Source organism: Lytechinus variegatus, chromosome 9, assembly GCF_018143015.1.
Source record: "Lytechinus variegatus isolate NC3 chromosome 9, Lvar_3.0, whole genome shotgun sequence".
In the NCBI taxonomy this organism is placed as follows: Eukaryota; Metazoa; Echinodermata; class Echinoidea; order Temnopleuroida; family Toxopneustidae; genus Lytechinus; species Lytechinus variegatus.
Genome location: NC_054748.1, coordinates 23,859,866 through 23,879,914, shown reverse-complemented (window position 1 = coordinate 23,879,914; position 20,049 = coordinate 23,859,866). Strand labels below are relative to the sequence as shown.

Here is a 20,049-nt window from a genome sequence, read left to right as displayed (position 1 = left end):
GACTTTCTTTGAAGCAACACAGGGAAAAGACTACATCACACAAAGGAAACAAAAATTTATCACGCTTTAAAAGAAAAATATTTGGAAGCTTTCTCATACCTCATGGAATATTGGAATGAATACCCAGTGGTGTCACTGTATGTGTGGTATTACAGCTGGGGGGTGTTTCACAAAGATTTAAGAATGACTAAGAGTCACACTTAATTCCAACGCTCAAATAATATGTAACGCGTAATCTTATTGGGTAATAGTGCACATTGTCTTCGCATTATCTGACCAATTCAGTCACGCCTTTATACCGCACGCAACTGGGCATGTAAGTACGACTCTAAGTGATACTTAAATCTTTGTGAAACACGCCCCCGGTGAAATATGCAATATCGTGTAGCCAAGAAACATCGTCATTCTGGGTATCTTAAGCCGAACGAGAAGAGGGGGCCATTTCAAAAAGCTGTTCATAAGCTAAGCGTAACTTTTTCAAAAAATGGCAACTCTAGAGAAGTTGATTCACCAAGTTTTCATTGGTGTTTATATAGCTCCAAAGAGTCACCAGCTTTTCGTAAAATTTCTTGTAACTTAAAAAGAGCTTTATGAAACGCTGACCTGTCAATGCAGATATATAATATAGTGCATCCCGGTTATCACTTATGAATATTATGTAAATTCTACTTTTAATTAGTTTCTGCACCAACAAAAATATTTGCACATAATCCCCCCCCCAAAAAAAAAAAAAATCTGGGCATGCAAATTTTCCTCTTCTGTCCATTCTAATCACATTTAATATTAAGCACATGGCAATTTCTGAAGGCTTGCATGTATACATGCATGCAACATAACCAGGCTACACGTACATGTATGTTCGACCTGCAATATGAGGATGCATAAAGGCTACCCTTATCAATGACTTCTTGTGAGGGCAATAGTATAAACTATTGCCCCAAAGTGAACGTGAGAATATAAGCCTATTTTCCACCAATGCCAAAGTTTGAGGGAAAACAGAAGACCTATAGTCTCGAGATCACCAAGAGGTATCTGTCTTTACTATTGCTTGAATACAGGTGCAGTCAATACTTCTTTCTTTACTGCTTATTTTTTAAGCAGGGCAATGGTCAAAACTATTGCTCTGTTCAAATCATGCAAATTAGTTGCCATGATTTGAAAATGTATCGCGTTCAAAACTGCTATCACTCTCTATGAAAATCTCCATATGATAAAGCATGAGAAGACCTGAATTTAAAAAGTTTAATAAACATAGCATTAACCTTGTTTTTCAGACAATATTAAACGGCGCTATGTGACAGGTAACAGTGAAGTTCGAGAAGACTATTTTCGATCTAAAAAGCATCCAAATAATCTGGCAACACATAGAATGAGAATTATTTTGAAACAACTTGATTAGTTATTACCCTGTGCTTTATACAAACCTAATATTATCATTAAAAAAATACTGTTGATAAAAAAAAAACTGCCCATTCTGCCATCGATAATCACAAATTTTAAAAGTTTTACATCAAACCAAGCTTGCAAACTTTTTTTGTTACAATATCAGTGCTCTACCAAAACAAGAAATGTGTTGACACACAGACACTGCACCAAGTATATTTGGAGTCAGATGTGCTTTACATGAGAAACAAAACTTTGATCAGAATCTACGAACATAAACATTTCAATTTTTCCTGTGCCGATTATAGAAATTAGCTTTACCTGAACCAATCATTTTGTACATTTTTTTAAAAGGAAATAGATGCATAAAAAAGGGTTATGTACAGATCTATTTTGCATTCGTTTCACAGTTAATACACAGTAAGCGGACATTAATGGAGATTTACATGTACATCCGGGGAGAATTTCACGAAACGTTTTGTCACTGATTTTTAATGACTACTTTGTTCTCAGCCAATCATATGCAAGGATTTACAGTAGCTTATAACATCTATCAGTGAAAATCACTGACAAACCTTTTCATGAAATGCTCGCCGTTGACATACAGGGTTGTACAAGTCTGTATGTTACAAGAAAAACCTTTAACAACTGTAATGCAGAAGTTGGTGTTATATTCTATCGCAATGTACAACTTGCACTGAATTCAGCATCGGATATGAATAGCATAAAAAATATGTGTCATACCTTGTAACACTTGGGAGTCATTGTTTTGCATGACAGATGCTTCAACAAAGAAATTGACGCATGTACCACTGTCACATACATGTACATCAACTTGTGATCATAATCCAGTTTATACTACTATTCACGGGTGCATCAGCGGATAAATTGCCAATTCGTCCGAAGCATCTTGTCCACCCACCACATGGTCTAATTTCATTTAGTCTAATGCCATTCCGTCCATCAACATTTCGTCTAACAACCATTTGGTCCAATAACCATTTAGTCAAATCATCACTTTGTCTCATCACCAGTTCGTCCATTACCATTTCGTCTAATAACCAGCTGGCCTAATACCCATTTTCTTTTCATTCAGTTTGCACAAATAACACTTAAATTAGACCACATGGTATATGGACTAAATGGCTATTGGACCAACTGGTTATTAGACAGAATGGCATTAGACTAATTGAAAGTAGACCGTGTGGTGAGTGGACGAACTGACGGTAGACCAAATTATAGTAGACGAGTTCGCAGTTGGACGAATTGGAAATGGGCCCATCAGCATTGTGCTGAAAGGGGGAAGATGACTGCAATTACATGTATACCCTTTCAGTGCGTCAACTCAATGAGTACGTCCAGTCCTAAAAAATCAAATCAATATATTTTCCGGGGCGGAAACAGCGGAATGCCCAATGGCATTGTGGCCCAGTGGATTAGTCTCCGGACTTTGAAACAGAGGGCCGTGGGTTCAAATCCCAGCCATGGCGTAGTTTCCTTCAGCAAGAAATTTATCCACATTGTGCTGTACTCAACCCAGGTGAGGTGAATGGGTACCTGGCAGGAATTTATTCCTTGAAATGCCACCGCGCTGTAAAAGGCTGCGGGGCTAAAGCCAGGGTAATAATATCCAAGTCCTTTGGAAGCGCATAGAGACGTTATTTATAATGTGTTATGCGCTATACAAGAACTGTTTATTATTATGGCTCAGAAATTGTTTTTAAAAGTCACAGAAGCATTCATCACACAAAACAAGCTCTCCTTAATATTATTATTACCCCATCAACTAATGAACCAAAAGACAGCACTGTTTGTCACATACTGTATAATCAATTAAAGCAATAGTTATACTGTTTCTAATATATACAGAATCAAAATCACCTCAAAGACTGTCGTTAAAAACACACTAAAGTTAAAACCAAGAATTGTTGGGAGAACTTTACATTGATCGGCAGAAAGCATATACTGTAGTTTTGAAGAAAAAAAAATCATTTTTACATCAAAAAGATACAATTTGCTCTATTCTTTCTGTTCTTAAAATTGTACATGAACTTAGGGAACATAGCAGGAAACTTATAACCAATTGCAAGCTAATGTGGAGCGTTGTGGCCCAGTGGATTAGTCTTCGGACTTTGAAACAGAGGGTCGTGTGAGCTATGAATGCCTAGCTTAGCCGGGTAATATAGGAGCGCCTTGAGCACCTACCAAGGTGGATATGTGCGCAATATGAATACCCTATATTATTATTAATTTCAGGCCAGGAATCTATCACAAGTCTTTATACAATTAATCATAATGTTGGGACCACTTTGCTGGGATGCTTCTTGTAGCAGAGTATATATAACTTGTTAAAGTTAAAATCGTTCTATCATTTGCAATTTAACAGTTGAAATTCGCAATCAATTGTAAAGTTTGAAGCAATCTCCCTTTGAGTGTTATTCATCTAGCTAACTCTCATGCACGGAAACCTTGTGCCTCTAATATCAGCCAATAAAGTCATGGTATACAATTGCTGACAGACACATTTTCCCTTTTATTAAAAAAATGTCAATATTATGACTTACGCCATTTTGCTTTGCATATGAAGGACAGAAATGCACGTATTGCATGCACCCGATATATATAAAGGCAATAGACTTGTGCTGATATCATCCTTTCCCATATTTTATGCATATACCCCTCATGTATATTGTAGAGACAATATTTTATTAACCACAGAGGTAAGCTTCATGTTTGTAGCGCCCTCTTTAGTTTTCAACTGTACAGTGAAAACTGAAAAAAGTGCCTGAAAAGTATTTTTTCTTTCTTTTTCCCAGAAGAGGACAGTGTATGAAGATTGGAGGATTTCTATAAAATAAGGGAGTACAATAGCACTTTATAAACAAATTTTTTAAAAAACTTTGGTAACTGCAACTAAAAAAAGATAATTCTGTGAAAGAAAAGGAATCTCAAGTCTGCCTCATGAACATTTGTGACACGATTAGAAATGATCAAAATAAAACTAACATTAACCGTGTACCTGACTGTGACTGAAATTGATGTGGCCTTTATTCTGGCATGCGAATTGGGTAACCTAAAATCACACAACAGGCTGTTACAATTACAAGTGCATGCAATTTCGATGCACATATTTCCAATGGGGATATCACAGTTTCATGTTACAGTAATGTGAATTACACTAATGTGAATTACACAAGAGCTTTTACAATCCCCAGGTATAGCACATTCATCACGAATCCGTACTGCTGATGAGAACCCTAAACGAGGCATACACATATAGGTGATATTTCAAAAAGCTTGAATTCAATTCTATTGCGATCGATTACCAAAAATATATCATATTCGGGCCGCATCGCATGCGACAGTTATAAGGGATTACAGAAAAGCTTATCGAACAAAGAACTACATTCTTGAACCAGTATCATCATCATCATCAAAATCATTACTCTTTCGCTATTTCATCTTTCTCATCACCTCTCTCACACACGATTGCATCCCACTCCTCTCTCTCTCTCTCTCTATGGAAAGTACACTGCTTTTGTGTATGAATATCTTAATCAATTAACAACAAAATCATTAAATATAAAATGAAACGATTGGAATTGTATTAGGCAAATAAAAATTCAATTGCGGAAAAACACAACACGAAAATAGCGATAAAAGCAGACTAAAAATCATACTTTCACTTTAGGAAGTACATTCATGCAAGGAAAAAAGGGAATAACATAAATGACCCGCATTAGGGTGATGACAAATGCATAAATAAGTTCATTCTTTAAACATTGAATCCTTGGAAAATCCAATTGCCTTGCATCAAATACTGTTTGATTTGAAAGAATTTCTTTGATCATGATTGTGTCAAAGATTTTTAAAACACATTTTGGGTATCCACCATCAAATGCATTGTGTTGGAATTATTATTTTTTCTAAACTCCAATTTCAAAGAGATTCACTGTATCATTCTGGTTATTTAAAAATTAAAATTGTCTTCAAATTTAACAAATTTAAGAACTGGTAACCCTTCTTGGATATCAATCAACATCTAAAATCCAAAAATGGCAGTTAAAAAGCATGAAGTATGAATAGCAATGTCAGCTTCACAATCTGTGTATAAAAGCTATGTGACCTGATCTCCCTTTGATTTAAATATTTCATGAAATGATTAATAGTCTTAAAATACAAATAAACGAAAAGGGACAGTCAACAGAAAGCATTAAAAAAAGCAAACTTTGTATTTTCTAGACAGACATATACAACATTTCATGTTTATAAAAGTGATTCTTTTTCTCTCTCTCCGAAGATGTTTCTTTAAAATCTGGGTATTGATATTAAAAAGCTATATTATCTCTTTTTAAAAATTCCTGATTGTCCTCCCAACCCAAAGAACCATATCAAAGTATTATAGTTTCCTTTTATTTTTATTTACAAAAAAGTAGAATAAACATGGGTTGATGTGATTTACATTAGCCTTGGCTTCATTCCTTGTTTTTCTCTTCAAAGCTACACTACTCCTCGTACGCTATCATTTCGTGCACATGACCTTTATCTACATTATCTCACATAACACCAATCAGAAATCAACATTTAAAAGGTTTAATATAACTATATACAATGATACATTTAAAAGAATCCCTTTACTCTCTTCATTGTCCACCTTTAACACAATACATCTCTAAACAAATTTTACATGTCTAAAACTGATACCGTCATCTAGCGTTTCTCTATAGCATCTCTCGTCTCATCTGTACCTCACACGATAGAATGTTCGACAGTCTTTATTAGGGAATTCATTAGCACATTTTGATTGAAAATCGTTTTCTAATTTCCAGCACTCACTTGATTTGACTAGATATACCACCGTAACCAAATTTACATCCGAGAGTTCTAGTAAGAGCCAATCCTTACTGCTTCATCCGTGCTAATACCTTGTCAGGATTCAAAATAGATATCATGTGACTACTAGTGTAAAGGTGATTGGTCGATAAGGGGGAGACAGACATGACCTCAATTTGACCCAACACTGATTGGTGGTGAAGACTGCACACCATCGACCTGAAAATAAAATAATAAAAAGGAAAAAAAAATCAAACAGTAATAAAAGGAACATTTCACAATTTTCAACGATTCGTCATATAAAGTATTTTATCCCACCAAGACAATTATATCTAACAGTTACCAAAGTAATGGTAACATACCTGTGCTTGTGGGCCAATCAAATCCAAGGAAGGTTGTCAGATCTAAAAACTTTTGAAATAATAAACATTCATTTGTATAGCGCTGCTTTTATATGGATAAATTCAGCTGCGCTTGTTCAGAGCTCTTTTTACTTATGTCTACACAACAAATTTTCTTAACTAAAGAGATATGTTTTTAATTTTGATTGGAAGAGATTCAAGAATTGAGAGATTCTTATATCAATTGGCAGGTTATTCCATAGTTTAGGAAATGACAAATATTGATGAAGTGCTCCAGTTGGGAGCATTTCATGAAACCAATAATCCAGGTTTTTCGCTGACATTCTTACTCTGAGCCAATCGGATGGAAGTTTCAGTAGCTTATAACAGTGAGAGGAAAATCATCAGTGGTATTTGTTCCATGAATGCTCCCAGGTATTCCAAGGGGCTCTACCACCCAGTGAAATTCCTATCATAGCTCTGTACACATTAGCGTTGGAGCGTGGTGGCCCAGTGGTTTAGTCTTCGGACTTTGAAACAGAGGGTCGTGGGTTCGAATCCCAGCCATGGCGTAGTTTCCTTCAGCAAGAAACTGATCCACAGTGTGCTGCACTCAACCCAGGTGAGGTTAATGGGTACCGGTAGGAAGTAATTCCTTAAAAAGCTGTGTGCGCTATGAACGCCTAGCTTAGCCGGGTAATATAGGAGCGCCTTGAGCACCTAACAAGGTGGATATGTGCGCAATATAAATACCCTAATTTATTATTATTATTACTAATAAACCCTAATAAGCAAAGAGAAGCAGTACATTTTTAGGATTAGAAGATATAAAGTGACAATCTACTCAAGGATCTAAATGTGCAGGATATTCATTTCACTTTAAAGAGAAACGCCAGTAGTTGCAGTAAACACTGATTTCATGAGAAAGTCTGTAAAACCAGGCTTAATTGTCAGAATATCATCGAGGATCTAGCTCTGGTACAGTTACATAAGCTCAACTTTGTGAAATCTTGAAATCTACGCTGAAAAATGTTCACACTGAAGATCACCAACAGATAGGCACACGTGGGACAGTGTATTAATATTGCTGGAATAAAGACCCGACGGAAGTGACCGAATCCGCGCTTATTTTGCTTATTTCTCAGCAATTACAAAATTTCTTCCATAATCCTTTGGCACATATTTTTTATTCATACAAACAGGCACTTGGGTGGTCATTATATTAGATTCTGTAAAAAGTCATTTTGAGATCATTACCAAAACTGGAATTTATCTTTAATCTCACATGCTTTCGTAACAGCTTAGGGTATTGCATTAATACCTGTCAAGAACAATGAACAGGATGTGCTTAATAAGTCAAGCTTTCAAAATTGGGATTAACTTGGTGCCCTCTTTCACAAAAGTTTTTTTTTTAGTTATAGTCCACTATCAGCCAACTTTGAACTATAAAAGGAGTCAGTGAGCTTTTGAATAGACCAGCAAACTGTAATCCTCAATTCATTACAAGTATTGAGTTGGTGAACATCTTTCATTTTGTAAATTGAACTATTATGTTTTTAAAGATCTTGCAATGACGAATGAAAGATCACTTTATAGGATGACAACACCATTGATCCTTATCTTACCTGTGAGGGCGCTTCTTCTCCGTTGGTACCGTTGGGGGTGCCATTGCTTTGGTTGACTTCTGGTGCTGGAGGTTTGACTGGTTGCACTGCTGGTTCTGGTTCAGGCGGTGTGACGCAAACCACTGGCGGTGCAACAGCTGGTTCGCTGGGGACCACTGGAGGTGCAACAGCTTGTTCACAAGGTTCCTACGTCATGGTGAAAAACATTTTAAACTATTATTTAAATGTAGGATTTTAGAGGCGCAGATAATTTTTGACATCTTGCGAGGTTGTTTCACAGAGACAAAATATTAAAACTGATTTTAAACGTGCATGCCTATGAAGACCGTCCAATATTTTCTATATTGGATGAAATGAATATTTTATCCAATATTTTCTATGTTGGATGAAATGAATATTTTATCCAATATTTTCTATATTGGATGAAATGAATATTTTACCCTGCCCGCAAGATTATCATTGGTTAATAAATGATTGTGGGCATGAAGCTATTGTTACGTCACAATGAAATTGCATTGCATATTAAGGCGACCGCACACCTTACGACTGGTCTGCGACCTGATTATGGAACAAATCGCATTTTGCTCATTTTCTGAAGATGTGAATGGAACATATCATGAAATAATATTATAACCATTTTGAAAGATTGCAAGCTCGTATTTTGGAGTAAAGTCAAAATTAGTTTCAAATCGTAGCAAATTAGTTTCAAATCGTAGCCAATCGTACGACTGCTATGACGTCATTACGACTAGATATTAATTTCGCTTTTATTCTAAGGAGGATGATAGCATAGTCACAAATTTTATCATAGGTATTCGTACAATGATGTAGAACATTAGACAGTAAGATATTCCAAGTCTGAATATTAGCATGAAATCCTGCTACATTTTATTATAAAATCGGGTCGCACACCAGTCGTTAGTTGTGCGGTCGCCTTTACTTGCCAGGATGTGTAGCAAAGGAGCAAGATTGCGTCAATTTAATGCGCTTGCACTATGCAGTATAAGCTAGCACATCATTAACCCTAAATAGACTGGGCTATTTCGACGCCTAAGAAGACTGGGGGGGGGGCTGATTCAGCCCCCCCTTATGATCTCGGCTGTTGATCGCGCGATCGCGACGAAAATTGGCACACGCGTTTCCCATGGCATTATCTACAAAACTATAACATCAAATTCGGCAAAAAATCTCATGTCTCATTAATTATGCTAATTTATGCGTAAAATCATAAGTTTGCTCTAATTAATAAAATAATGCCCCTGAAATGCTAATTTTTGTTTCACATACTCTAGATAGGCATCTGATCAAATTGATTTTTAAAAAATTTCAAAATCAAATTTATTTTTTTATGTATTCTATTGTTTTCTAAATTTCTTATGTATTTCTTTGTTTTTCGACTTTTTGTTTCTTATTGTTTTTTCAATGGAAATTGTCGGGGACTTCATTTTGACCATAAAAAAGATAAAATTAATTGATTTTAAGCAGTAAAAGGAAAAATAATGATACATTTATGAATTTTGGCTAAAAACACTATTTGCATTGGATTTGTACACAAATTCACGTTTTTGAGTAATTTTGGGTCTGTATGCACTTACAAAATGTTACGTAATTTCGGAACCGCGTACTCGGGGGTCACAATTTTGGTCTCAAAAGTTGCGTGAGACTTGAAATTAAAAAGTCAGCGAGCGACGCGGTCAAAAAATTTTGCGCAGCAGATTTATCGCGGAAAATCTAGAGGGGGGGGGGGCTGAATCAGCCCCCCCCCCGTCTTTTTAGGGTTAATACAGAGATTTCTTTAAAATAAAATGACAACACTCAGTCGCCATGCTCATGTTTTACAGGACTGATATAAAATGGTGGATAAAAACAATGTTTTTGCTTTTATCAATTCATGTTTAGTTTTGTGGGGGTATCTAAATAATAATATCGGATGACCAATTTTCGCGAAATGCATAGAAATATTGTTACTCGCTGAAGAACAATATTGGATTCGTCTCTGACTCTTCCGATATTGTTATTCCGCTCGTACAATATTTCTACGCATCCCACTCAAGGCCATCCAATATTCCCTAAATATTAATATATCAATGTTTTCGTAATAATCTTCCCGTTTTCAGTGACATACTGCCAACTTGAAGAGGATGCCGATGTACATAACAATAACACATAACTCTCCTTTGAAGGAGATAATATGCATAATTGAATATCAGGAAGTAATCTCCAAAAAGTGAAAAATATACAGTGGTGTGAGTGGTCACAAATAAAAAGATCTAAAAAAAGCTGAGTGGCGAAAAAGTCTGAAATAGAACAAGCTCCCATTCTTATTGTACAGAGGAAAGCACTAAAAAAAGGCTGAAATTAAGCTGAAAATCAAAACAAAACAAAATCTGAAATCAGATAAAAATCTGAGTTCTCACACCCCTGTACACATGTTGCAATAACATTAAAGAAAATTTGAAGTTTTCGGTCCATTTTTGGCACCTGCATGCCCTAGTTTGAACAGGGGTTGACCCATCAATATCATTGTTGTTCATTTGTTGCAGAGTTGCCGCAAAATGATTGCAGTACAATACATTTTCTAAAGTAAAGGACACCAATCGACCACATTGTAGCTGCCGGGTAACATCCACTTCCCTTTGCTTTATATCCTAAAAATTACATTCTAGATGTTACAGAGTAAACAATTTTCTTTAAATTAGCATAATTTCAATGTTTAGGTACAAAGAGCAGACCTGCCAATCTTCATTGTGAAAACATTCCTATTCTTTATTTCTTTTATACTATTTTCAGGGTTGAAATCTTATTTTTTCTTTAAAATTTTGAAGAAAAACACCATACCAAATATCACACAAGTTCCGAAAATCCCACTTTTTAGGGGAAAAATGTGATTTCTGCTACAACCCCATAGAAATCTCACTAAATAGGATAAAATCTCTCATTGGCAGATCACGGCCCCATCTTACGAACAGTTATGACTGATCTGACCAACCTAACCTCTATGGAAATAATTATTTCCTCCAGGAAATTTGCACGATGCCCTTTATAAAAAGAGAAGCACACTGAATTTTTAAGAAAACAATAAACGTATCATTGCACATCATGTCTCTAGAAAATATTTTGAACAAACATGCATTTTAGATGTCGACGTTGCAGGCTTTTCATAGTTTAGGTTGATCGGATCAATCGTAACCGCTTGTAAGACAGAGCCCTGAGAGAGGTTTAGAGGAAACATACCTGAGTGGGTTCTGGGACTGCTGCAGCTTCTGAAAAGGGAAGAACAAAATGATGAACAAATTAGTATGGTGAATTAAGGAGTTCCATAACATAATTTGGTCACGCGACAATAGACCAGTTCGTAGTTACTTCATGGACGATTTTGGTCAAATGACCTTTCATTTCTTTCATTATGATAGGCAGATTTCAAAGCAAGACATTACGTAAGCTTGCCTTACATAGCCGGATGAAGAAATTGAATAGACCAGGTGACTAGAATAGCACACCAATGAACGTATTTGTTGCATTCCTACTTTGAATGCATATCATAGCATGTTGTACAATGTACTTGACAAACTGTGAAATACCAGTCGTTCATGGACGCATTGTTTTTTGTGGATGTAAATGAAAATCACAATTGAAAAGAATATATGAATAATCAAGAAATCAAAGTTGGGTGCTTATCTCATTGGATTTTAAAGCACCATGTCACTTTATTACAAATGACCTTCCTCTGATCATGCGTCGAATCTATTGATCATGCGCAGAAAGGGACTACAAACTGGCTTATTGCTTCGGGCTTAATTTTGTAGATGTAGGGTTAGGGTTGCAATAAGGTTTCTATGAAAGGTTTAGGGTAGGGTATAGTGTTAAACCCAAGGTCAAAGTTGGTCCTGCGATATGTGTGTGGAATTTAGAGCAGAGCAATTGTCGCTGGAGCAATATCATGGAATCAATTAAAGACACCTATGCGAGGTAAGAGTATCTCTTCTCACTGGTAAACAAAGCTTGCTTTCTCCCAAAGATGTCTCAATTACAGGTATTCCAAACGCTTTTTGAAAGTCTGGAGCCAGCAAATAACATTCCACTTCCCAAGAAAGTCAACAGACTTTGAATTAGATATGGAAAGCTCTGGAAAGGAATGATTATACTTAGAGAAGGATCCTGGTGGGTGTTTTATAAAGCTGTTCGTAAGATACGAATGACTTTACGCACGACTGGTGATCCTTTCTTGTGCTATTTGATATCGCTATGTAATTGAGATATGACCTGAGAACATGTTCCAGTCGTTCGTGACTTTACGAACAGCTTTACGAAACACCCACCAGGACTTTCCAGGGGGGGGGGCACTTTGTACAGGAAAATTTTGACAACACAAGGGGGGGATTGGCTTCACTACCAAATCGATGTCATTTTGTTTGTTCTATGAAAAAAAAGCCTCATGCCTATGCATGATATATTCCACTACAAAATGTTGTTTGGGCCTCTCTAAAGTGAAGGGGGAGCATGTGCTGAATGTGGCCCCCCCCCAGGATCCGCCACTGGTTATACTAACCCATAGCTTCTGGTTCAGATGCTGGAGTTTGTTCTTGTGCTGGCTCCGGTTCCGTCACCGCCGGCTCAGAAACTTTGGGATCTGATGGGGCCACTTGCTCCACAGGGGCATCTGATTCAAAAGAATTACAAGAGAAAAGAAAACAGGAAAATTATTTACAGATTCTTGTAAGCTTGGCAAATTGATGATCTTTTTTTCTTTTACAAAATGTTGGAAGGAACACCACGAAAATATGGGTGAATGACTTGGGACCAGCGTAGGAAATACGCAAGGGTGACAGCGATTTTGCCATCGCGACAACCCAAATCGCCCCTAAAATTTTCCCAAAATGCACACTTTGGGGCGACTATTCTCGAGTTGCCCAAGGATCTGTTCAAAACAATATTCAAGATTACCTAGAAAATCAATATTCTAACTGTGGGAAAAAGAATATCCACTTTCACTGCACAATTACTTTTTACCCCTAAAAGTAGCCCTCCAAATTCTTTAATTGCCCCAAAGTGGAAAAAACAAATAGCCCCCCAAAAATGAATATAATTTCCTTCCCTACAGGGGAACATAAAAATCTGTTTGACTTCATAAAGATGTACATATAAATAACAAATCGTTGGTGTTGTGTTGAAATCTCATAGCAATGCAAAATTGCTGAGAACAGCTCGGAAAGAGCCAGATATCACTAAAGAGTTTTGACAAAAGTAGGAAATTTCTTTTGCCTGGAAGTTCGCCTGCAGGAATCAGGAAACTGTTATGATCAAACAATTAAAAGGAAAATGAAACTCAAAATCTTCTACAACATAATACCATTGAAAGATACAGGATAATGAAAATGAATCCACTTATGCCCCAATCCAATATCCAAGTATGGAGTACCACCGCTTCAAATTTGAGCTTCTGCAGTTTTGAAGTCTGTGGATGGAGATTGCCAATTTTGTGGGGTTAGTCCAAAATTGAGACATCTATGACAAACTATATCTCTAGTTTAAGTCAATATCTCTAGTTTAAGTCAATATTAAGTATTATGTCTAGTGTATTGTAGATTGTTTTGCCGATAAATAAATTAAATATATACACATAAACTCACAAAATATCATTCAGAATTTACAATTACAAAATACAATTTGATGAAGTTTAATAATAAATTGTACACCCATATCTATGATTTCCAAATTTGCAAAAAAAAATTAGCTAATATGCCAATTTCGAAAATGTAGACAAGGATGTATAGTTAATCATTGAAATCATCAAATTGTATTTTGAAACTTTAACAGAATATCAAACACATTTGGAAAATATTTTCATGAGTTTTATATGTATACTTGATTAATCATCGGTAAAATAGAATCCCTACTAGTCAAACACATTTCAGATGTAGTTTGTTGCGGACGTCACCATTTTGAACTACCGGTAACCCCCCCCTCGAAAATGGCTCTGGACAGTCTGAAGAAGTCAAACGTTAAAGAAGTGGTAATCCACATCGGGAAATTGGATTGGGGGTATGAGTGGATTCAATTTGATTATCCCGTAATTTTCAATGATATTATGCAGTATTAGATTTTGGGTTTTATTTTCTTTCTCAGATGCTAGCATTGCCATATTTCTAAATAGTTACCATTTTGATGGGCTGCCCCCGAAATTCTTTAATTTTGAGATACAAGGGTTTTAACACTTCAGCGGCCACACACTTTGCATATTCTGGAGCCATAAGACAAAGTTTAGAGCTTGATTGTAAGGCTTATTTCTATACCTGGGCACATAACACAAAGCTTGGCAATAATCGTAGAACACTTTTTCTACGATTGATTGCAATGACTACAATGTACTACCAATCATCGTAAAATCGGTCCAAGAGAAATGTTTCAACTTCTGCAAACTTATCTGCAGATATATTTTAAAAGCTCCAACAGTCTTAGCTGAAAAGTATTGACAAAATTATGAGGAAGTGTGAAATGTCTGTCCGAGTCTTACAAGTAATAACAGGGATAGGGAGTCAAGAATATTTTCAGTCAATGCAGCTTTTTGGTAACGCACCAATAAAAAAGGATGTTATAACAAAGCTATGCAATATTTGCCAGTGTTTAAAAGACAAAAGGAAATGTTCTGCAAAAATGTGGATAGTTTCCTGATTCCAGTAGACTCGATAGGGCCCAGGGGGTGTTTCATAAAGCTGTTCGTCAAGTTACGCACGACTGGAACATGTTCTTAGGCCATAAATCAATTATATAGGGATATCACATAGCACAGCAAGAAAGGATCACCAGTCGTGCGTCAAGTCATTCGTATCTCCCGAACAGCTTTATAAAGCACCCACCCGATATTGTTTTCATGCGAACCAATATGATGTACACCTTATTCAGTAGTTAGAGGAACTAACAGGTCAAGCGTCAAGGTCGGGTGAAGAAAGAAGAAAGCAGAGAGGACAGAGATTCTTTGCATCGTTTCTCAAGAGTTGGGGTACACCAATCTTTACAAGTCAAATTGGACTGCTGCTTAGATTAGAAGACATTTGCTCCTGCAACAATTACTCCTTTGCTATCTTCTGTGAAGATTTAGGATTCAAGATAGGGTTGGGATAGTATAGTCATTGTGAGGATCAGGATAAGGATCGGCTTTGGGGCAAGAGTTTATGTTTGGCTTCATGTGTGGGTTTTCCAACGAAGGAAATGTCATAGAATCGCTGCTAGAACTAGATACCAATATACTGTACCATTACCTCCATACTAAATGTCATTACAGTTACAATAACTATTTAGTGGATTAATACTTTCATGAAAGATTAGGTTCGACTGTCAGTGTCAGGTAGGTAATGTTACCAGGGGAGGATCCAGGATTTTCCAGAAGGGGGGGGGGAGTCATAATATTTGTTCAATGACAATGAAAACCAGCTGATTAAAACAAAACTCTAATATTATGAAAAAGGATAATTGCTGGCAAGAAAGTGAACTCTTATTTTCCTATCCGGCAAGAATATACAAAAAAGAAGAAGTAATAACAAATAAAAGGCCTCTGGTGAAATCTTATCATGGATACCACTATATGTTATATCTACATTTTAAAAAAATGGCATCGTTGTCTGCATGAAGAAATAAATAGTGACAATTATAATCATATAAAGTGTCTTCAGTGCAAGTAAACCAATTCAGACATTAATATCAATTGGCTCATCAAAAGAGAAAGAATTATTTCATTAAAATAGGTCCTATAATTATCAAAAAAGGGGTCATGATGATTGAAATCAACAGTTTATTCTCTGTCAGGGAAAAAAACTAAACAATACGAAAAAATGCAATAAATTACCAGTTGTATTGGAAAACATACAGCATTATCACAGATGCCCCAAAACCCCCATATCTGCCAGTGTTAGGAAATAAAAATAAATAAATGTAATAAAATGTAATTGGTGTCTTTTAATGTCTCCTCTTGGTTTCGGCTAGACACAAGTGTTTCTGCCTAAGTCTTTGTCGCACATATAGGTGTCACTTTCTCTGTATCTGTCTCACGTCAGCCGAGACCATCTCTGAAGAGTGTTTAATATAATTGTACAGTATGTCTACTCTACCAGCATGAAAAGCACCGCCAAAAACCCCAAACAACGAAAGCAGTCGTCAAGCAAATTTTGCCGTTGCATGTACACGATGATAAATATCATTTGCACTCCCAGCAACTCTGAAGTCTGTCTCAATAAATAAATTTAAAAAAATAGAAATAAAATCAAATTTAACTATTCATTAGACTGAATTTCTGTATCAGAAATATGAAAAAGGTGATACATTTGCATGTAGTTACATGTAATCTTCATATTACAAACCATGTAGGAGCGTACTGCCTAAATCCACATCTCTACTAAATTAGTGGAAGGAATTCAAGGAAATTCATAGTACATTTCGGTGTTCCATTCTCATAACCTGTTTGTAGACAACACTGAAAGGAAAAATATTGATTTCCAATTTTGTTGTAGAAAATAAAAATGACATTAACTGTCATCAGTTGTAAAAAGCATTCTAAAAAAGGAAACTGAGCAAAAACAGATTTGAGAAAGGAAAGGAAGTAGATCAAATGGAAATTAATGTACATTTATTCAAATTGAATTGTAATGAAAATGAACAACTGAATATTTCCTTCCGCCTTTCAAAATCTATGAATAAAAAAGTGGAGAAAAGGAAAAAAATTCATGATATTGAATTTCACATATACTGATCTACAAACAAGTACTGCGCATGTAAAGGGATGGTGAAATAAAATGTGCTGTAGTCTGTAATCGTGATGATCAACTTTCTGTTCAAATCAAATAGAGAAAGAAAATATTCAATCATTTTATATTGATGAATACATGCGCTTCCAAAGATACAAAACTGAATGATCACCTGCTATCGAAATCAAATAAATATAGGATGAATATTAGAGACAAAGATTTGGTTTATAGGAAAGGAGGGATTAATGGAGCAATAACAGGTTTACCAAATACATAAAGTGTGAACATGTCAACACCGACAGCATGTGAAAATTGGATGGGATATTCCATAAGGATCTGTTGTATAAAAGATGACAAAGCAGCACATCCAACAAACAGCATTATTACAATTGATTTTGCAATAGAAAATGAAATTCATAATTTACACGGACTACATGTACATGTTTGCAGGTACCTGATGATAACAGCTTTCATTACACCTACACACACATGGAAGAATAAGATTACTAGAGAAAAAAAATATTTGAAATAACTTAAGATTGAAAAAAAAATTAGTAACTTTGCCCACTGCCAGGTAGAAATCACACAACCATGTTACATTTGTCTGGACATACAGCCGTAGCGGACAAGTGTTACAAGAGCAACTGTGATACCCCTTTCATAAACCCCATTAAAATGAATTAGGCGGCTAATAGCAGCATAATTTGGTCGTAAAATTGGAGGAGGACAAGAGTTATCCGCATTACTCTGATGCTGCTATTATCCGCATAATAGCAGCATCGGGACAAGATTTTGAGTTTATGAACGCATTTCCAAATTATGCGGATAATTGCCATGGTGCGGTCACAAGGTCACCCTTTTCCAACACAACCGCATCGGAGGGGGCGTGTCCAGTTGTCATGGCGATTATCCGCCTTTTTCAGGACGGGCGCTCGTAAAAATAATGCGGCTTATTTTCGGAGTTTATGAACGCAATTTTTATTGAATTATCCGCATTACTCTTAGGCGCCTAATTGGAGGATAGGTTTATGAAAAGGGTATGAGATAAGGAAACATAAACAAAACTCTGCATATATGAATGGATATCACATTCCCGGCATCATAAATACAAAATCTATCCCATAACCATAATATCATTTGATTCAAGATTCTAACTCAACAATATAAAAATAAGGGCTTAATCTGACCTTTCCAGCAAGTAATCTGAAAAATAGTGTTTTTTTTATTGAAGTTCATGTAAGTCTATAATGCAAAGCTTCTAGGTCTGAATCAGATATCAAAGCTGAAACCTCAAGGACAGGTCGGATACAGCTATTATTAAAAGGTAGGGTGAAGTTAATCTCGAGGGATGCTCATTATGTAAGTTAATTCAAGAGTCTGGAACACAGGTCAAGTAAATCTAAAAGAAAGAAAGAGGGTAAAACTACATCTAGTTGTTGAGGTGTGATAGCATAGGATAGAACTCAAATATAAATATATTGAAGGAACAATGCCCAACAATGGTCAAAAAGAGTATGGAAAAAAGGTCAGTCAATCAAAGGGAGTACTTCATGGTTGAAATCTAGTGATGGAATTAATTAGTAATCAATATGGAAAAAGAAATGCCCTCATCTAATAGTCAATAACAGGAGTTCGAAAAAAGAGTTCGGTATATTAGTCCTTCATGTACATGTACGTTGTATAGGTCTAATAGAATAGAACACTGTCTCCATTACTGGTAGGCTATCGATTAAAGAGGTCTGAAATAATATTTTAAATCTAATAAGGGAGTGACGGGTTGTTTTTGTCTGATAATATAGAACAAGAATCAGTATGAATCAAGATTGATTATTCAATCGAATAGAAGGAGTCTGAAATATAGGTCAAATTGACTTGAGTATATTGTAAGCAAAGAAAAATTATAGTTTAATTTAAAAAAAAATCTACAAGAAACAAAGGGGGGGGGTGAAAAATGGGTAAAGTTTGAAAAAAGGGAAGTATGCATACGTTATTGAGGTCAGACAGAATAGCCCATGAGTAATAAAACCAAAAGGACGGTTCACCCTGACAAAAAAAAAATATTGTAAAAATAGCAAGAAAAAAAATATTGAAGGTTTGGGGCAAATCCACCAAACATTTAATTTTTAATTTTTTCATCTGTGATGTCTGCGAGCAGCTTCCCCCACTGTATCATGAACTCATATGTATGTACGGTATATATATACATGTACTAAAAAAAATGATATGTCATTTTCTCAGAAAAATGAAAATGGGTTTCATTGTATCTTCAGTGTATTACCAGTCAAATTACTTCACACGTGCTCTGAAAGAATAATTCTTTTTGTCATCATGAACCACTGACAGTTGAAATGTATGCATTTTACATTTATATGTAACATGTGGGCAACTGCTCGTTTATGACGTCACAAGTGAAAAACTTTAAAATATGAATAACTTTCTTAATCTTTGATGGATTTTCCTAAAAACAATTCACCAATATTTTTTTTATTGTACTTTTACTGCAAATCTTTGTCGAGGTAAACTTCACCTTTTAAGAATTAAAGGAGGAATTTGAGAAATTGGTGTATACAAGAAGATATTTACACTAGGCCTGGTGTATGAAAAAATAGAGAGAGCTGGCATTTACATCAGACATGGGGTTGTTTCATGAAAAAGAAATAGTGATTTGAACTTTCAACATAAGCTCTGAGCCAATCAGATGCAAGGATTTCAGTAGCTTATAACTGCAGTCAGTGAATATCATTGATGATTTGTTTCACGAAAAGCTACAAGGTATCATCACCCCCAGCCAGGCAAAGTTCTAGCTTCAAGGCAACCCCCTCAACGTTCTATTGCAATTCTCCATTCCCCTTTGTCAAGCTGGAAGGATACTTCCCTTACCGGCCGCACAGAAACGCTATTAGCACTAGCAATGCTTTAACAGAGGCCCTGTTACAACCGGTAATGCTGCAGCAATGCCTGACGTCACAGCAAGGCGTTACTATACATCTTGGATCAACATTTGACATCACCATCTGATGGTTGTGACTGGGCCTACTGTTAATGCTCTCTTGGCACTAACAAAGTTTCTGTGCAGCCAGTACAGGTGGGTGCCTCTTAAACTTCACGAAAGGCGACCGCACACCTTAT

The 20,049-nt window shown here is 36.0% G+C and overlaps 1 protein-coding gene across 3 annotated transcripts in view; it reads right to left on the bottom strand.

Moving 5' to 3' along the window:
• Positions 1 to 3,930: 3,930 nt before the first annotated feature.
• LOC121421476 (magnetosome-associated protein MamJ-like) overlaps positions 3,931 to 20,049 on the bottom strand; it is a 32,336-nt gene continuing 16,217 nt past the window's right edge. For all 3 annotated transcript variants that reach the window (XM_041616190.1, XM_041616193.1, XM_041616191.1), the window contains exons 5-8: positions 12,732 to 12,842; positions 11,417 to 11,445; positions 8,183 to 8,368; positions 3,931 to 6,435 (exon numbers count right to left, since the gene is read on the bottom strand). In XM_041616190.1, the coding sequence (XP_041472124.1) occupies positions 6,388 to 6,435; positions 8,183 to 8,368; positions 11,417 to 11,445; positions 12,732 to 12,842 (374 nt within the window). In that variant the 3' untranslated portion in view covers positions 3,931 to 6,387. The remainder of the gene's footprint in view (positions 6,436 to 8,182; positions 8,369 to 11,416; positions 11,446 to 12,731; positions 12,843 to 20,049) is intronic.